An 18551-nucleotide genomic window follows, 5' to 3' on the forward strand; every position below is an offset into this window, starting at 1 on the left:
TTCCCCGCCCTTTCTCTTCCCCGTTTCCCCGTCAGCCTGCGGTCCGTTTTGGTAGCTGCTTCCGGTAAGGCCGCCGTACGGGCGAGTCAATCTCAGCTCCTCGTCATGTCCTACGGTCCCTTAGACATGTATCGGAACCCGGGGTCCTCGGGGCCCCAGCCTCGGGACTTCAGCAGCATCATCCAGACATGCAGCGGCAATATCCAGCGGATCAGCCAAGCCAGTGAGTTGGGGGACAGAGCTGCGGGGCGGGGGCTGTCCCGAGGACAGGCCTGGGTGAGGTTGCCGGGACGCGGAGCCCGGCTGGGGCTGCGGCTAAGGCCGCACCTGAAGCTGTCTTGGGTTTCTACTCTGGGGGCGGCGAGCTGTTATCCCCGACTCTTGTTAGGCCCGTGCTACCTGAGGGTCCCGAGCCCGATCTGGAAGGAAGCTCCAGTCTCTTCTTAAGAGTTATGCCCTCATGGTATTGGGTCCAAAACAGCAGTCCTGACAGCCTCAGGGTGGGAGGGTGTGTGTGTGTGTCATCTCGAGATGTGTGAGTGACTTGACTTTGCGCAGTGGTCAGCCGAGTATTTCCTGTCATCATCCTGCCTTCAACTCCGCCCCCACCTCGCTTTCTTCTTTGGCCAGTTTGCATCGGTAGTTGTTTACTGATTTAAACTTTAGGTTTACATTCTACTCAGCTCTGGCTTCTTGGAAATCAGCAGCTGGGGGAAGTGGAGAGTGCATGTGTTTGGGGTGACTTAAAACACAGCTTTCTTTAATGAATTTGGAATTCAGATACAGTGACTTGTATTTGAGGGGTGGGATGACTTCTGTTTTAACAAAGAAAATTCACTGAAAACATTTCAATTTATACATTATCCTGTCTTTTGTAGCAAAGATTTGCATATGTTTTTGTATTTCAAGCCAGTTAGGCTTTTGCTTTCCTTCCCTATTAGCTACTTTTGAACAAGTCTGATACACAGAGAAGCTCAGGGACTTTGACACAATCACATAGCAAGTAAGACATGGTAGAGCTGGTGGTGGATTTCAGAATGTCATTGTTTGTCTTAAAACTCTGTCCCCACAAGTAGGGTCTGAGTGAAACTTGCTGACTGAATCAAATACAGGCGTTCTTGTGCCAGGAAACTAGCTCAGAGCCTTATAAACAGGAGGTCAGCAACAACTTTACTTGGAAAAAGGGTGATCATCATCCTTGTTGTTATTGTGTTTTTGTGAGCTTGGCTGTACTCTGTTGATAGGCAGAACTAGTTGGTCCTGGACTACAGTTATTTTTGGTATTTTAAAGAACAGCTTATGACTTTTTAGGATTTAAATATACAATGTAGAATTTGAGAAATGGGAAGTTTCTGATGGGAAGGGATTGAAACTGGGTGATTTGAAAATGGAAAGATGAGTTTGTGGTCTGTTTAATCCAGAAATAAAAGAAAAATTAATATGACCACTGGCTAGGAAAAGTAGTACTTTGTGTTCCAATTTGTGCTCACTTTGTGAGGGAGCAGTAATACAGGTCAGATCAGAAATTTCTGGTTCAAGATGAAAGTTTTCTGTTGAGGCTAAATCTAATTTTAATGTTTATTTATGAAATCATTCTGTATAATATTTGAGTAATAGACTGTGATAAGTACTATAGGAACCTGTCATGGATTCTTTCAGAAGGGTTTCTGTGGTGTATATAACTGAAATATAAAGTTGAAAGGGATCAATGTTATAGAAGAGGTATCATATAAATAACATTATATAGATATTCAGGGAAGAGAGATCATTTTTAGTTGGGAAGGATCAAGGAAGGCATTATAGCATTTGAGCTAGGTCTGGAAAGACGGTGGAAAGAATTTGAACTTTTGACAGTAAAGAACGGAAGAACATTTTAGGAAGGAATAAAATGAGCAAGGCATGGTAGTGGGAAAGCATAAAGTGTGTATATAAAAGTAGAGTGATTTAATTTGGCTAGAGTGGTAGACTCCAGAAAGTAGTGGAAAATAGGGTTGGAAAGGTAAGTTGGGGCCCAAACAAGAAGAGCTTTAAGTCCTAACCTACGGGGGGTTTAGATTTAATTATTTAAGAATGTATAAATTGAATTGTAAATGAGACACTGGAATCAGAAACTCAAGTTGGAGAACTGTGAAAATGAAAGGAAAGAATGGGAGAAGTTTGTTTGGTGATTGAATTGATAAGATTTAACTGTTGTTTAGGAATGGGGCTCAAGGGACATTGGAGTCAATCATTAATAACATTAATTGCTAACATTTGAGTACATACTCTCTGCCGGACAGTATGAAAACATTTTTTTATATTTATTTGTTGATTTTAGAGAGAAAAAAGAAGGGGCGAAGAGAGAGAAAAAACAGGTCTGTCTTCTAAGATCAGCGATTAGCCTTTTTGTAATTTTTTTTTTTTTTGTCTTTTTCTGAAGCTGGAAACGGGGAGAGACAGACAGATTCCCGCATGTGCCTAACTGGTATCCACCGGGCACGCCCAGCAGGGGGCGATGCTTTGCCCCTCCAGGGCGTCGCTCTGTTGTGACCAGAGCCACTCTAGCGCCTGGGGCAGAGGCCAAGGAGCCATCCCCAGCGCCCGGGCCATCTTTGCTTCAATGGAGCCTTGGCTGCGGGAGGGGAAGAGAGAGACAGAGAGGAAGGAGAGGGGGAGGGGTGGAGAAGCAGATGGGCGCTTCTCCTGTGTGCCCTGGCTGGGAATCGAACCCGGGATTTCTGCACACCAGGCCAACACTCCACCACTGAGCTAACCGGCCAGGGTCCCTTTTTGTAATTTTTAATTAATATTACAGTTTTGTAGCAGTTAACACTTCAAGTTACAAGTGACTTTTTTTTTTTTTTTTTTTTGTATTTTTCTGAAATGGGAAACAGGGAGGCAGTTAGACTCCCGCATGCGCCCGACTGGGATCCACCCCGCACGCCCACCAGGGGGCGATGCTCTCCCATCTGGGGCGTCCGCTCTGTTGCAACCAGAGCCATTCTAGCGCCTGAGGCAGAGTGCCACAGAGCCATCCTCAGCACCCGGGCCAACTTTGCTCCAGTGGAGCCTTGGCTGCGGGAGGGGAAGAGAGAGACAGAGAGGAAGGAGAGGGGGAGGGATGGAGAAGCAGATGGACGCTTCTCCTGTGTGCCCTGGCCGGGAATCGAACCTGGGACTCCTACACACCAGGCCGACACTCTACCACTGAGCCAACTGGCCAGGGCTTTTTTTTTTTTAAGCAAGAGAGAGAGAAAGAGACAGACAGAGAGAGGGACAGACAGGAGGGGAGAGAGATGAGAAGCATCAATTCTTTGTTGTGTTACCTTAGTTGTTCATTGATTGCTTTCTTTTTTTTTTTTTTTTTTCTTTTTGTATTTTTCTGAAGCTGGAAACGGGGAGACACAGTCAGACAGACTCCCGCATGCGCCCGATCAGGATCCACCCGGCACGCCCACCAGGGGCGAAGCTCTGCCCTTCTGGGGCGTCGCTCCGCCGCGACCAGAGCCACTCTAGCGCCTGGGGCAGAGGCCAAGGAGCCATCCCCAGCGCCTGGGCCATCTTTGCTCCAATGGAGCCTTGGCTGCGGGAGGGGAAGAGAGAGACAGAGAGGAAGGAGGGGGTGCGTGGAGAAGCAAATGGGCGCTTCTCCTATGTGCCCTGGCCGGGAATCGAACCTGGGTACCCCGCACGCCAGGCCGACGCTCTACCACTGAGCCAACCGGCCAGGGCTGATTGCTTTCTCATATGTGCCTTGACCAGGGTGCCACAGCAGAGCGAGTGACCCCTTGCTTAAGACAGCAACCCCACACTCAAGCTGGTGAGCCTGCGCTCAATCCAGATGAGTCCACCCTCGAGCCGGCGACCTTGGGGTTTCGAACCTGGGTCCTCTGCATCCCAGTCGGACGCTCTATTTACTGAGCCACTGCATGGTCAGGCCATCTTTTTTTTTTTTAATTTTAATTTTTTTACAGAGAGAGTCAGAGAGAGAGGGATAGATAAGGACAGATAGACAGGAACGGAGAGAGATGGGAGGCATCAATCATTAGTTTTTTGCTGCGACACCTTAGTTGTTCATTGATTGCTTTCTTATATGTGCCTTGACCGTGGGGCTACAGCAAACTGAGTAACCCTTTGCTTGAGCCAGTGACCTTGGGTCCAAGCTGGTGAGCTTTGCTCAAACCAGATGAGCCTGCGCTCAAGCTGGCGACCTCAGGGTCTTGAACCTGGGTCCTCCGCATCCCAGTCCCACGCTCTATCCACTGTGCCACTGCCTGGTCAGGCCCATCTTTATATTTTAATACTTATCTCAGTCCCAAGCATATGATAGATTCATTCATTTACTGTTCAGCAAATATTCTTTGAGCACCTGCTCTGCACTGTAGAGGGAGTGATGAACAAGAAAGACAAATTCTTTCCCTGATAGTGTGTATGTTGTATACACAAATGCATACATACACATATGTAAATAATATTTAATAAGAATAAGTGCCATGAAGAAAAAGCAGGGCAGGGGGGATAGAGTGAGGAGAGAAAGAGGGTGGGTGTGATATTCAATGTAAGTTGGTCAAGGAAAGCCTGTCTGAGGAGTTGATGACATTCGAGTAGATAACTAATGTGCTGAGGAAGAGAGCCATGTGAGTAGCTGGAGGAAGGCATTCTAGGCAGAGGGAATGGCAAGACCAAAGATCTTGGTGTGTTCAGAATATAGCAGGGAGGTTTGTGTGACTTGACTGTAGCTAGAGAAGAGAGCATAGTAGGAAAACAGGTTAGCCAAGATCATATCATATAGGGTCTTGATGCTTAATAAATTATATTTAGTAGATTTGAATGAATGAGCTTTTTCTACCATCTTGGAACTCTTCTTGCTACATCGTACTTGTACTCTGTGGTACCTGCCACATCTTACCGACCTTAGGCAGTATGAGTTGGAATTCTTCCCTTGGGATTGTATGATAAGAATTTGAAATTGGTAGGGTGACATTTCTTCTACCCAGTTAGTGCTATCAGGCTAGTTGCCTGTCCTCCAAACCCCTCTGAGATGTGGCCTTCATACCTAAGTATAGACGCTGAACGTGAGCTCGGACTTACCCACATCCATCCAACCCTGCAAGGACCTGTACTCATTGAAAGTATGAACAAATAGCTATTCTTTTTTCTCACCTGTTCAGCAACAGATGTGGATTTGGAATTGCTGAGTGTATCAGCCTGAAATAGGGCAGGTCACTTTGAGGTCACTGTGTGGGTTGTTATAGGTACAGCTAAGGTTGACTGATAACAAAGGGTTGTTATCAGTATGTGTGGAGTACAGAGGAATAATAACTGCCTCTGTCTGTTGTGGAATGAAGGGTCTGAGCACATATTGCTGAGGCAAGTATAGGAAAAAACCTTAAAGCCTCCAAGTTATTTCTCAAGAAATTAAAGAACAGCATTTTTTTTTTTTTCAGGGACAGAGAGTCAGAGAGAGAGATAGACAGGGACAGAGAGAGATGAGAAGCATCAATCATCAGTTATTCGTTGCGAGAACCTTAGTTGTTCATTGATTGCTTTCTCATATGTGCCTTGACCACGGGCCTTCAGCAGACCGAGTAACCCCTTGCTCCAGCCAGCGACCTTGGGTCCAAGCTGGTGAGCTTTTGCTCAAACCAGATGAGCCCGCGCTCAAACTGGTGACCTTGGGGTCTCGAACCTGGGTCCTCTGCATCCCAGTCTGACGCTCTATCCACTGCGCCACCACCTGGTCAGGCACATTTTTGTTCTTTAATGTTGCCAATTTATTGATATTATTTTGTTTACTAAAAAAATAAAAAGCAGTTGAACTTTTTTTTTAAGTGAGAGGAGAAGAGATAGAGAGATAGACTTCTGCATGGCCCCAACTGGGATCTAACTGTCAACCCTTGTCTGGGGCTGATGTTTTGATCAACAGAGCTATCCTCAGTGCCTGAAGCCAATGCTCGGACTAACCGAGCTATCCTCAGCACCTGGGGCTGACACTCAAACCAGTCAAGCCACTGGCTGTGAGAGGAGAAGAGAGAAATAAGGGGGAGACCTTCTCATGTGTTCCCTAACCTGGGATCGAACTTGGGATGTCTGCATGCCAGGCCAATGCTCTATCCACTGAGCAAACTGACCAGGGTTTTTTTTTCCCCCATTGATTAGAGAGAGAGAAGCATCAACTTGCTGTTTCACTTAGTTGTTCCATTTAGCTGTGAACTCTGATTGCTACACCTGCATGCCCTGACCAAGGATCAAACCACAACCTTGGGTGCACCAGGATGATGTTTTATCCATGGAGCCACCTGGCCAGGGCTGGCAATTTCTTTTCATAGTTTAACATGTACTTATATTCTGTATTCTTTAATTAATTTATGCTTTTTGACCTTGTCATTTTAACTAGAGAGATCACTTAGTTTTGTGGGAATAGAGAGACCATGCATCGTACATTTCTCTTTAGTTAGCTATATAGTGCCTGGCACAGGAATGGATATGTAGCTGGCATTTAGTATGTACTTAATTGATTTTATCTTTGCTAAGTACATTTTTCTTGGTCTTGAGTTTGATAATAACAGCTATCCTTAATTTAGTTCTTTTATGTGCCAGACACTGTTCTAAATTTAGCTTCATATTATCTTATTTCATCCTCACAACAACCATACGAGGGTGTTCTTGTTATTCTTGTTTTTAAGATGAGGAAACTGAGGCACAGAGGAGTGGAGCCTTTTGCTCAAGATTGCGAAGCTAAGAAGTGGTGGAACCAGGAATAACACATAGGCAGTCATAATTCAGAGTCTGTGCTCTTTTTTTTCTTTTATTCTTTTTTTTTTTTTTTTTTCATTTTTCCGAAGCTGGAAACGGGAGGCAGTCAGACAGACTCCCGCATGCACCTGACCGGGATCCATCCGGCATACCCACCAGGGGGCGATGCTCTGCCCCTCTGGGGCATCACTCTGTTGCATCCAGAGCCATTCTAGCACCTGAGGCATAGGCCACAGAGCCATCCTCAGCGCCCAGGCAATCTTTGCTCCACTGGAGCCTCGGCTGCGGGAGGGGAAGAGAGAGACAGAGAGGAAGGAGAGGGGGAGGGGTGGAGAAGCAGATGGGCGCTTCTCCTGTGTGCCCTGACTGGGAATCGAACCCGGGACTCCTGCACGCCAGGCCGACGTTTTACCGCTGAGCCAACCGGCTAGGGCCTCAGAGTCTGTGCTCTTAACCACTATATTTTCTGTCACTGGTATGATAAATGGAAGGTTATATTTTTGATATTTAGTACTCATGTTCAGTTTAGTTCAGAGCTTTACTTACTAAATACAGTAGTTAATTTTTTAATGTCAGGTCATTTTCATTGAAGTGATATAAAAACAATGTAAAGCTAATTTTGAGAATAAGACATGAAATAACATCATTGTCATAATCACCTCATAGGCTATCATTTTCTCATTGGCATAAAAAATTTTCTTTTGTTTGTTTTTTTAAAAATACTGAATTTGCCTGACCAGGAGGTGGCGCAGTGGATAGAGCATTGGACTGGGATGTGGAGGCCCCAGGTTTGAGACCCCGAGGTTGCCAGCTTGAGTGTGGGTTCATCTGGTTTGAGCAAGGCTCACCAGCTTGAGTCCAAGGTCGCTGGCTCGAACAAGGGGTCACTCAGTCTGCTGTAGCCCCCTGGTCAAGGCACATATGAGAAATCAATCAATGAACAACTAAGGAGACGCAACAAAGAATTGATGTTTCTCATCTCTCTCCCTTCCTGTCTGTCTGTTCCTATCTGTCCCTCTCTCTGACTCTCTCTGTCTCTGCCACAAAAACTAAATAAATAAATAAAAATACTGAATTAGAGCATTAGAGTCTGTCAAAAACAGAATTTTTTTTCCACCTGTAATGACACTTGCTTTTTTTTTTTTTTTCTTGTATTTTTTCTGAAGCTAGAAACGGGGAAAGACAGACAGACTCCCGCATGCGCCCCATGGGGATCCACCCGGCACGCCCACCAGGGGGCGACGCTCTGCCCACCAGGGGGTGATGCTCTGCCCCTTTGGGGCGTCGCTCTGTTGCGACCAGAGCCACCCCAGCGCCTGGGGTAGAGGCCAAGGAGCCATCCCCAGCGCCCGGGCCATCTTTGCTCCAATGGAGCCTTGGCTGCGGGAGGGGAAGAGAGAGACAGAGAGGAAGGAGAGGGGGAGGGGCGGAGAAGCAGAGGGGCGCCTCTCCTATGTGCCCTGGCCGGGAATCGAACCCAGGACTTCTGCACACCAGGCCGACACTCCACCACTGAGCCAACCGGCCAGGGCCTGCTTTTTTTTTTTTTTTTTTTACAGAAACTGAGTCAGAGAGAGGGATAGACGGGGACAGACAGACAGGAACGGAGAGAGATGAGAAGCATCAATCATTAGTTTTTCGTTGCGCCTTGCAACACCTTAGTTGTTCATTGATTGTTTTCTCTTATGTGCCTTGACCGCGGGCCTTCAGCAGACCAAGTAACCCCTTGCTGGGGCCAGTGACCTTGGGTCCAAGCTGTTGGGCTTTTGCTCAAACCAGATGAGCCTGCGCTCAAGCTGGGGACCTTGGGGTCTCGAACCTGGGTCTTCCGCATCCCAGTCCAACGCTCTATCCACTGCGCCACCACCTGGTCAGGCGATACTTGCTTTTGATATGACTAAACTTTGATTTGAATTAAGTTTCAGTTGGAGATTCAGATTCTGCTGAAAGCTGATAGCAACTGCAGGCACATAAAGTGTGTTCATTTTAGAGTAGTTTCTAGCATGGATGTTAACTGTATTGTAAAATAAATTAATTTTTAAAAGTTTTAGCCAGGACATGCTTTTAAAAATGGAAAGTTGCCCTGGCTGGGTACCTCGGTTGGAGAGCATCATCCTGAAGCACAGAGGTTGCTGGTTTGATCCCTGGTCAGGGAACATACAGGAACAGATCTACGTCCTGTCTCTCTCTCTCTGTCTCTCTCTGTCTCTCTCTCTCTCGCCCTTCCTCTCTTGCTAAAATCAATCAATAAATTCAAATTTAGCCTGACCAGGCGGTGGCGCAGTGGATAGAGCATCGGACTTGGATACGGAGGACCCAGGTTCGAGACCCTGAGGTCGCCAGCTTGAGCGTGGGCTCATCTGGTTTGAGCAAAGCTCACCAGCTTGGACCCAAGATTGCAAGGGGTTACTTGGTCTGCTGTAGCTGCACGGTCAAGGCACATATGAGAAAGCAATCAATGAATAACTAAAGTGCCACAACGAAAAACTAATGATTGATGCTTCTCATCTCTCTCCGTTCCTGTCTGTCTGTCCCTGTCTATCTCTCTCTCTGACTCTCTGTCTGTGTAAAAAAAAAATTAAAAAATTCAAAAAAAGGAAAGTCATCCTGACTGGTGATGGCACAGTGGATAGTGTCGACCTGGAACATTGAGGTCCCAAGTTCTACACCCCAAGTTTGCCAGCTTGAGCGCAGGGTTGCTGGCTTGAGTGTGAGTTCATCAAGGTTGCTAGATGGAGGCTTGAATGAATTCTAGTGCTTAGCAAGTAAATTATCCCCTCCTCCACACTTCCTGAGTCCTTCCCTTCCCCCCAACACATACACACAGACAGTTAATATCAACAAAAGAAGTAAAAACCAATCTAGATGAAAAAGACCCTCAGTTGAGAATACAGAAATACAGTTGATTTTTTTTTTTGTATTTTTCCAAAGTTAGAAGCTGGGAGGCTCTCAGACTGGGATCAACCAGGGGGCAATGCTCTGCCCATCTGGGCCATTGCTTCGTTTCAGCCGGTGCCATTCTAGCACCTGAGGCAGAGGCCATGGAACCGTCCTTAGCGCCCGGACCAACTTTGCTCCAATGGAGCCTTGGCTGTGGGAGAGGAAGAGAGAGATAGAAAGGAGAGGGGAAAGGGTGGAGAAGCAGATGGGTGCTTCTCCTGTGTGCCCTCACCAGTAATCGAACCCAGGACTTCCACAAGTGGGGCAAATGCTCTACCGCTGAGCTAACCGGCTAGAGCATAGCTGATTTTTAATGTATTTTTCCCCACATTCTGTAAAATCTCTATTGCTCTTTAGGATAGTTAATACGTTTTGATAGATGGTTAATGTTCTGACATATCTCTATAGCAGTGGTTCTCAAAGTGTGTGCCAGGGCACACTGGTGCACCCTAGGAGATTTCCAGGTGTGCCCTATGGTATTCCAGAGAAACATGTGCCTGTTGGGGACCTAAAAACCAACAGGGTTTTTGGAGTTTAGATTTTTGGGGGACAAAGGTGTGGGGAGTTGGCTGTAACTGACAGTCTGCCCAACCCCACCTCACTTGCCTGATTAGGTTGCAAAAGGCTGTTAAGCTGTGGTGCTGGACTGTTTACATTACCCCCCATGTTCCCGGGAAAGACTGGAGGCAAGTTTCTTCTATCCTTTGTTTGGTGTAAAGTTAAGATGATACGTATGAATGAAAAAACTTAACACATTCACGCTGGGACCTGCCGAATTTATTAAATCTTACTAAGAATGTATCTATATATATAAAAGATAACTTTTTTGTCGTTTTTTTATTTTTAACCCCTCTTTTTTACAAATTCTAAAAAGCATAACTTAAAAAATGTAACATAAAGGCCCTGGCCGGTTGGCTCAGCGGTAGAGCGTCGGCCTGGCGTGTGGGGGACCCGGGTTCGATTCCCGGCCAGGGCACATAGGAGAAGCACCCATTTGCTTCTCCACCCCCCCCCCTTCCTCTCTGTCTCTCTCTTCCCCTCCCGCAGCCAAGGCTCCATTGGAGCAAAGATGGCCCGGGCGCTGAGGATGGCTCCTTGGCCTCTGCCCCAGGCGGCAGAGCGACGCCCCAGAGGTGCAGAGCATCGCCCCCTGGTGGGCAGAGCTTCGCCCCTGGTGGGCGTGCTGGGTGGATCCCAGTCGGGCGCATGCGGGAGTCTGTCTGACTGTCTCTCCCCGTTTCCAACTTCAGAAAAATACAAAAAAAAAAAAAAAAAGTAACATAAAAATGTTTTTTAATGTCAGAATAAATTTAATTTTGTCGTATTTATTTTGTTTAATTACCATAAAAGCACGCTTGGACTTTATAGATATATATTTTTAATATTTGACTTAATTTTTTTTTTCCACAGAGACAGAGAGTCAGAGAGAGGGATAGATAGGGAGAGACAGACAGGAACAGAGAGAGATGAGAAGCAATCATCAGTTTTTCGTTGTGACACCTTAGTTGTTCATTGATTGCTTTTTCATATGTGCCTTGACCGCAGGCCTTCTGCAGACTGAGTAACCCCTTGCTTGAGTCAGCAACCTTGGTTCCAAGCTGGTGAGTTTTTGCTCAAACCAGATGAGCCCGCGCTCAAGCTGGCGACCTTGGGGTCTCGAACGTGGGTCTTCCCCATCCCAGTCCAACGCTCTATCCACTGCGCCACCCCCTGGTCACGCCGACTTAATTTTTATAACATATTTCTCAGAAATTTGTATATAGTGCGCCTACAATTACTTGTAGGATTTTAAATGCGCCCAACTTCAAAAAGTTTGAGAACCACTGCTCTATAGTTTCTAAGCAGAGTGTTCTACTTTATAAAGATAGTCAAGAAAATGGGATGTTTCCTTGGACTTTTGTAAGAGCTACCTTTATGTGTCATAGTATATTCAACCAATGATTTTCTAGAGGGGTGTGTGTGTGTGTGTGTGTGTGGTTATGCAAATACAAAAATGAGTAGAATGTGGTCCCTACTCTCCAGAGACATCTAGTAAGTCCAGTCCCATTTGTATACAGGTGGAGCCTCTCTAAGCCAGACTCTGGCTTGCAAAAACATTCCTTGGTTACACAGCATTATTCTGTGTAATAAAGCATCTTTATTATTGAATTTTAGCATTGAGCAGTGGTGGGAGTACTTAGAGATCATTTAGTCCACACAGAGTTGTAAAGATTTAATGAGGAAAACAAATCCACCCACACAAAAAAGTATGTACTATGAAAAGTATAAGTACTCAATATCAGTACCATGGGGTCCTCAGGTTATGACAGTCTTGACATATGATGTTTGGAGCTTACGACCCTCACTCCCATAAAAAATACTTTTTAAAAATTGAGATGTGAGAGTGTTGCGCTTATGCCGTTAGGTCGTACTTATGGGCTACATGGATGAACTAATTTGGTTGCGTGGGGTGGAAGAATACACAGTAACAGGTATATGAGTGAGGGAGCTGGCGTTCCCCAGTATGCTTACCTATGCCATTTCGGACTATTAAAAGCACAAGTGTTCCGTTTATGCCTGGCCTGTGGTGGTGCAGTGGATAAAGCATTGACCTGGAATGCTCAGGTTGCTGGTGCAAATCCCTGGGCTTGCCTGGTCAAGGCACATATGGGAGTTGATGCTTCCTGCTCCTCCCCCCTTATCTCTCTCTCTCTCTCTCTCCTCTTTCTCTAAAAATGAGTAAATAAAAACTAAAAGAAAAAAAATGGTTCCGTTTGTATTAGGCTAGGGTGTTTCAACTTAACACCAAAATTTGGGTTATATCACTGTCATAGGAACGGAACTGTGTTGTAATCCTATGACCTTCTGTATATGGCCATTAAACCTGAATATTAGATACAGTTGCTGAAAAGAGACCCAGAAACATGAAATGACTTGAGTGGTGCCATACACTTAGTGGTCAGATCTGGTTTCGAGTTCAGGTCTCATTATTGCTAGCTCATGTTCATTCATATCTTCTACCCTAAGGAAAGTGTCATGATATAAAAGGGAGGCTAAATCAGTTAATCAATAATTGCTTATTTCTCCACTGAATGCCTGACACTTTGCTGGGTAAATACACAGGAATAGTCTCAAAGGTGGGAGAAGTTGGGGGAGGAAGCTGGTTAGAGCAAGGACATCAGCCTATCTAGAGCAGAGAGCTATTATGTTAGGGAGGTATCCGATAGGCTGGGTGGGGCTAAGTGAAACAGTCAGAAATGGAGGCCTGCCCTGTGTCAGGACATTCCATTTCCTTTAAGCGGCAGCCTTTTGAGAGAACATAATGTGGTGGAAGGTATATAGCCATTGAAATTAGCCCTGGGTTTGAATTTTAGTTATGACACTGTTCAAAACCTATCAGTGGCTTCCCATTTCATTAAAATCCAAAGTCCTTGCATTAGTTCATAGGCCCTATACAGTCTGGCTCCTTTCTACCTCTTTGGCTGCTTCTGTTCTCTCTTCTCTAGTCACACTGGCTTCTTCTCTGTTCTTCTGTCACTCCAAGTGCTCTTGTCTTGGGGACTTTGTACTTAATACTCTCTCTGCTGTAAAGCTTCTCCCCCAGCTATTTACATGGCTGGATCTTTCACTTCCTCTAAGATCTCTGCTCAGTGTCACCTTCTTGGAAGTCTTCTCTGACCATTCTATATAAACTAGTACCCAATCCCCACACCCTGTCATTCCAGCCCTTACCTGAATTTATTATTATTTTTTTGGTACTTATCACTGTCTGAGATACTTTTCCTTAAAATGTAAGCTTATTGAGAGCAAATGTCTCCTAGACCTAGACCATAGATAGAACAGGGTAGAATAGGTACTCTGAATGGATGAATTCTCTAGCTTTTGTGAACCCTGAGAAGTAATTTATCTGCTGAGATGGACTCCCCATGGTCAATGGAGGGCCCAAATTTTATAAATAAGAATTATCTAAGGGCCGTTTATTGGTAGGAGCTCCTCATGTACTCTGTACTTGGAAAAACCTCAGACTGAACTCTCTCTGCACTATGCTCCCAACCGCCTGTTTGTTTATGCTGTCTGAGTCAACCATTGCAGGGAAACCCTGGTTTCAGTCTTTCTGTCAAGGGACTGGGACCTGCCCAATCCAGTCAGAACTATGCAAATAATATCTTCATTTGCATCTGTACCAACTAATCATAACTGCATGATTAAGACCAGTCAGAACTTTAGCCCTGGCCGGTTGGCTCAGTGGTAGAGCGTCGGCCTGGCATGCAGAAGTCCCAGGTTCGATTCCTGGCCAGGGCACACGGGAGAAGCGTCCATCTGCTTCTCCACCCCTCCCCCTCTCCTTCCTCTCTGTTTCTCGCTTCCCCTCCTGCAGCCAGGGCTCCACTGGAGCAGAGTTGGCCCGGGCGCTGAGGATGGCTCTGGTTGCAGCAGAGCGAAGCCCCAGGTGGGCAGAGCATTGCCCCCTGGTGGGCATGCTGGGTGGATCCCGGTCGGGCGCATGCAGGAGTCTGTCTGCTGCCTCCCTGTTTCCAACTTCAGAAAAGTACAAAAAATAAAAATTAAAAAAAAAAAAGACCAGTCAGAACTGTGCAATTTAGAAACTTCATTTACATGAAACAGGCCAAAATGGAAACATTCTTTTTTTTTTTTTTTTTTTTTACAGAGACAGAAATCAGAGAGAGGACAGGAAAGGAGAGAGATAAGAAGCATCAATTCTTTGTTGCAGCACCTTAGTTGTTCAATGATTGCTTTGTCATATGTGCCTTGACCATGGTGCTACAGCAGACTGAGTGACTCCTTGCACAAGCCAGCGGCCTTGGGCTCACAGCAACCTTGGGCTTCAAGCCAGAGACCTTTGGGCTCAAGCCAGTGACCACAGGATCATGTCTATGATCCCATGCTCAAGACAGTGACCCCACACTCAAGCTGGTGAGCCCATGCTCAAGCCTGGGACCTCAAGGTTTCGAACCTGGGTCCTCTGCGTCCCAGTCCAACGCTCTATCTACTGCACCACCGCCTGGTCAGGCAGGAAAATTCTTTATAAAGAATGACCTTTCCGGCCCTGGCCGGTTGGCTCAGTGGTAGAGCATCGGCCTGGCGTGCAGAAGTCCCGGGTTCGATTCCCGGCCAGGGCACACAGGAGAAGCGCCCATCTGCTTCTTCACTCCTCCCCCTCTCCTTCCTCTCTGTCTCTCTCTTCCCCTCCCTGCAGCCGAGGCTCCATTGGAGCAAAGATGGCCCGGGCGCTGGGGATGGCTCCTTGGCCTCTGCCCCAGGCGCTAGAGTGGCTCTGGTCGCAACAGAGCAACGCCCCGGAGGGACAGACCATCGCCCCCTGGTGGGCAGAGCGTCCCCCTGGTGGGCATGCTGGGTGGATCCCGGTCGGGCGCATGCGGGAGTCTGTCTGACTGTCTCTCCCCGTTTCTAGCTTCAGAAAAATACCAAAAAAAAAAAAAAAAAAATGACCTTTCCTTTGTCTTGTGGAAGCACAATTTAGGTTGCTATCTGAATCTGTATATCCTGGGCTGCAGTCTTTTTATTCAAATAAATGTTTTTATTCCTTATTACAATCTAAAATTTATTTTGGTCCACACTCGTATGATCCTCTGTGTGCCTATCTGTAATATTGGGATAGTAATGCTTATTTAAAGGATTGTTGGATAAAATAAGATCATGTTTATCAAGTGGAAAGGAAAAACACTCCTCTCATGTTTGCTCTATTCACAATAATTTACTTCTGACACTTAAGTGTGCGTTTTCCACACACCAAGAAATAATGATGTTGCCTGACCAGGCGGTGGTGCAGTGGATAGAGCGTCGTACTGGGATGCGGAGGACCCAGGTTCGAGACCCTGAGGTCGCCAGCCTGAGCACGGACTCATCTGGTTTGAGCAAAACTCACCAGCTTGGACCCAAAGTCACTGGCTCGAGCAAGGGGTTACTTGGTCTGCTGAAGGCCCACGGTCAAGGCACATATGAGAAAGCAATCAATGAACAACTAAGGTGTTGCAACGAAAAACGGATGATTGATGCTTTTCATCTCTCTTTGTTCCTGTCTGTCTGTCCCTATCTATCGCTCTCTCTGACTCTATCTTGGTCTCTGTAATAAAAAAAAAAAGAAAAAAAAAAGAAAGAAGAAATAATGATGTCAGCTTCTCTGGACATCAGTTGTGTGTCCTAAAATTTAACTGAATTCTAACAATGACTACCTAGACTTAGCACTAGATTCCACAGGTTAGGTAAGGACTCACTCCACAAGACTGCCCCCACCCACCCCACACCAGTTGCAAATCAGAAACTGAGGTTCCCATAGCTACCTCCTCAGGTTCCATTAACTGGCTAGATCAGCTCACAGAACTCAGGAAAACATTTATTTACTACAGCCAGAGGGAAGAGATATGTATGTAAAAAGGTATGTAAAAGGGGCTCTGAGCTACCTTGCCGTCTCAGAGCTCAAGGCATCCTTTCCACTAACGGGAAGTTCATCAAGTCTAGTTTAAGAGTTTTTATAGAGCTTAATTGGCACCCCTCCCTCCACCATTCCTCTGTCTTGTTCTGAGTTTAGTTGAAAGTTTTAACCTTCTAACCTCCTGGTCACTGGTGACCAGCCCTACCCAATTTAAGGCTGTCCAGAGGCCCCACCCAAGTTACTTTAGCATAAACTTGATGTGCTCAAAAGGGGCTTTTTATGAATAACAAGAGACACTCCTATCACTCAGGAAATCCCAGGGGTTTTAGGAGCTTTGAGCCAGGAACTGGGGACAAAGACCAAATATACTTTTTATTATACCATATCAAGTATAAAGACAATGGTACATAGTAAATACTCAGTGAATTCTAATGTCTGCCCTCTTTCATAGATCACTTACATGACTAGCCAGTTCGTAGCTTTAGTAATATCCTGATTCCCATTTGACTTAGATGAGAAGGAAATTCCACGTTAGTGGTGAAAAATGATTTATACCTTATATAATGCTATCTTAGCAGAATGTAGTAATTATAGTGGTTACATCTTTCTATAATCAAGTGAATCCTATATACCCATTATAAAGTTGGAATTATATTTTTGCTTGAAAAACATGGTCTCAAAATAAGATAAAATCATAATTTGAAATGCTATAAACCTATATATTCTTTTTTTTTTTTGTATTTTTCTGAAGCCGGAAATGGGGAGGCAGTCAGACAGACTCCCGCATGTGCCCGACCGGGATCCACCCGGCATGCCTCCAGGGGGCGATGCTCTGCCCATCCGGTCAGGCAACCTATATATTCTTTAAAAATTTTTTTTATGTATTTATTTTTTACAGAGATAGAGAGTGAGTCAGAGAGAGGGATAGACAGGGACAGACAGACAGGAACAGAGAGAGATGAGAAGCATCAATCATTAGTTTTTCATTGCGCATTGCAACACCTTAGTTGTTCATTGATTGCCCTATCACATGTGCCTTGACCGCGGGCCTTCAGCAGACCGAGTAACCCCTTGCTGGAGCCAGTGACCTTGGATTCAAGCTGGTGGGCCTTTCCTCAAACCAGATGAGCCCTCACTCAAGCTGGCGACCTCGGGGCCTCGAACCTGGGTCCTCTGCATCCCAGTCCGACGCTCCATCCATTGGGCCACCGCCTGGTCAGGCAATATATTCTTGACCTTAGAAATTCTGGGTTGAGCCTGACCTGTGGTGGCGCAGTGGACAAAGCGTCGACCTGGAAATGCTGAGTTCGCCGGTTTGAAACCCTGGGCTTGCCTGGTCAAGGCACATATGGGAGTTGATGCTTCCAGCTCCTCCCCCCTGTCTCTCTCTCCTCTCTCTCTCTCTCTCTCTCTCTCTCTACCTCTCTCTCTCCTCTCTAAAATGAATAAATAGCCTGACCTGTGGTGGCGCAGTGGATAAAGCATCGACCTGGAAATGCTGAGGTCGCCGGTTCGAAACCCCGGGCTTGCCTGGTCAAGGCATGTATGGGAGTTGATGCTTCCAGCTCTTCCCCCTTTCTCTCTCTCCCTCTCTCTCTCCTCTCTAAAAATTAATAAATAAAATTAAAAAAATAAATAAAATGAATAATTAAAATTAAAAAAAAATTTTTGCGTTGAAACATCTGTAATATAGTGATTGTTTTGGCTAGGGAGAAATAGCTTATGCATACTGCTAAGGACTAGGTTGTTTAATTTCCACATAGGAGTCATCACCCAACAATCAATTAGAAGATTTTGCTTAATTGCTGTTTTCTTATCAGATTTAGACATTGTCTACAAAAGAAAATTCAGCCTAAGAAAAAGTCTTATAAGAGTTTATTTGAGCCAAACTAATGACAATTACCAGATAGCAAAATCTCAACAGATTAAGCAAATGCTGCAGCAAATGGCAGTTTTACAGCTTCTTTTATACATTAGAATCAAAAAAAGAGATTTGAGGGTGGTTATGTGAAATCCATTGGTGGTAGATTAGAGATGTGGGAGAAAGCAAAGCAGGGAAATTTCTGAGATTGGATAAAAAGTAAAATAGAGAGACATATACTTCTTTTACATTGGTGGATATAGGATAGTTATGAGTTGTAACACAGAGATGTTATGTACACAACAAGATAACAAGGAGTGGTTCTGTGGTCTCATACTCTGCAGCTCTGCTGCCATGGCTGTGTCCTGGAGGTCTGGAAGAGGAGATTACTTTGACATTACAAAGATATGTTATTATAGATGCAAAAAGATAATAGGAAATTTCCAGTCAAGATGGTGGCATAGGTAAATGTAGTAGTACTCACATTCTCCCACAACCACATCAGAATTACAACTAAACTACCGAACAGCCATCATTCAGTACACCTGAAATCAAGCTGAATGGAAGTGCCTCAAATAGGGATTTAAGGAAAAACCACATTGAGACTGGTAGGAGAGGTGG

General features: G+C 45.5%; 1 protein-coding gene across 1 annotated transcript in view; it reads left to right on the forward strand.

Annotated features, from left to right (window-relative positions):
* STX12 (syntaxin 12) overlaps positions 1 to 18551 on the forward strand; it is a 51574-nt gene continuing 33023 nt past the window's right edge. Inside the window, exon 1 of the mRNA XM_066375544.1 lies at positions 1 to 223. Coding sequence (XP_066231641.1) covers positions 106 to 223 — 118 coding nt within the window. The 5' untranslated portion in view covers positions 1 to 105. The remainder of the gene's footprint in view (positions 224 to 18551) is intronic.

Source organism: Saccopteryx leptura, chromosome 3 (assembly GCF_036850995.1).
Source record: "Saccopteryx leptura isolate mSacLep1 chromosome 3, mSacLep1_pri_phased_curated, whole genome shotgun sequence".
Taxonomy (NCBI): Eukaryota; Metazoa; Chordata; class Mammalia; order Chiroptera; family Emballonuridae; genus Saccopteryx; species Saccopteryx leptura.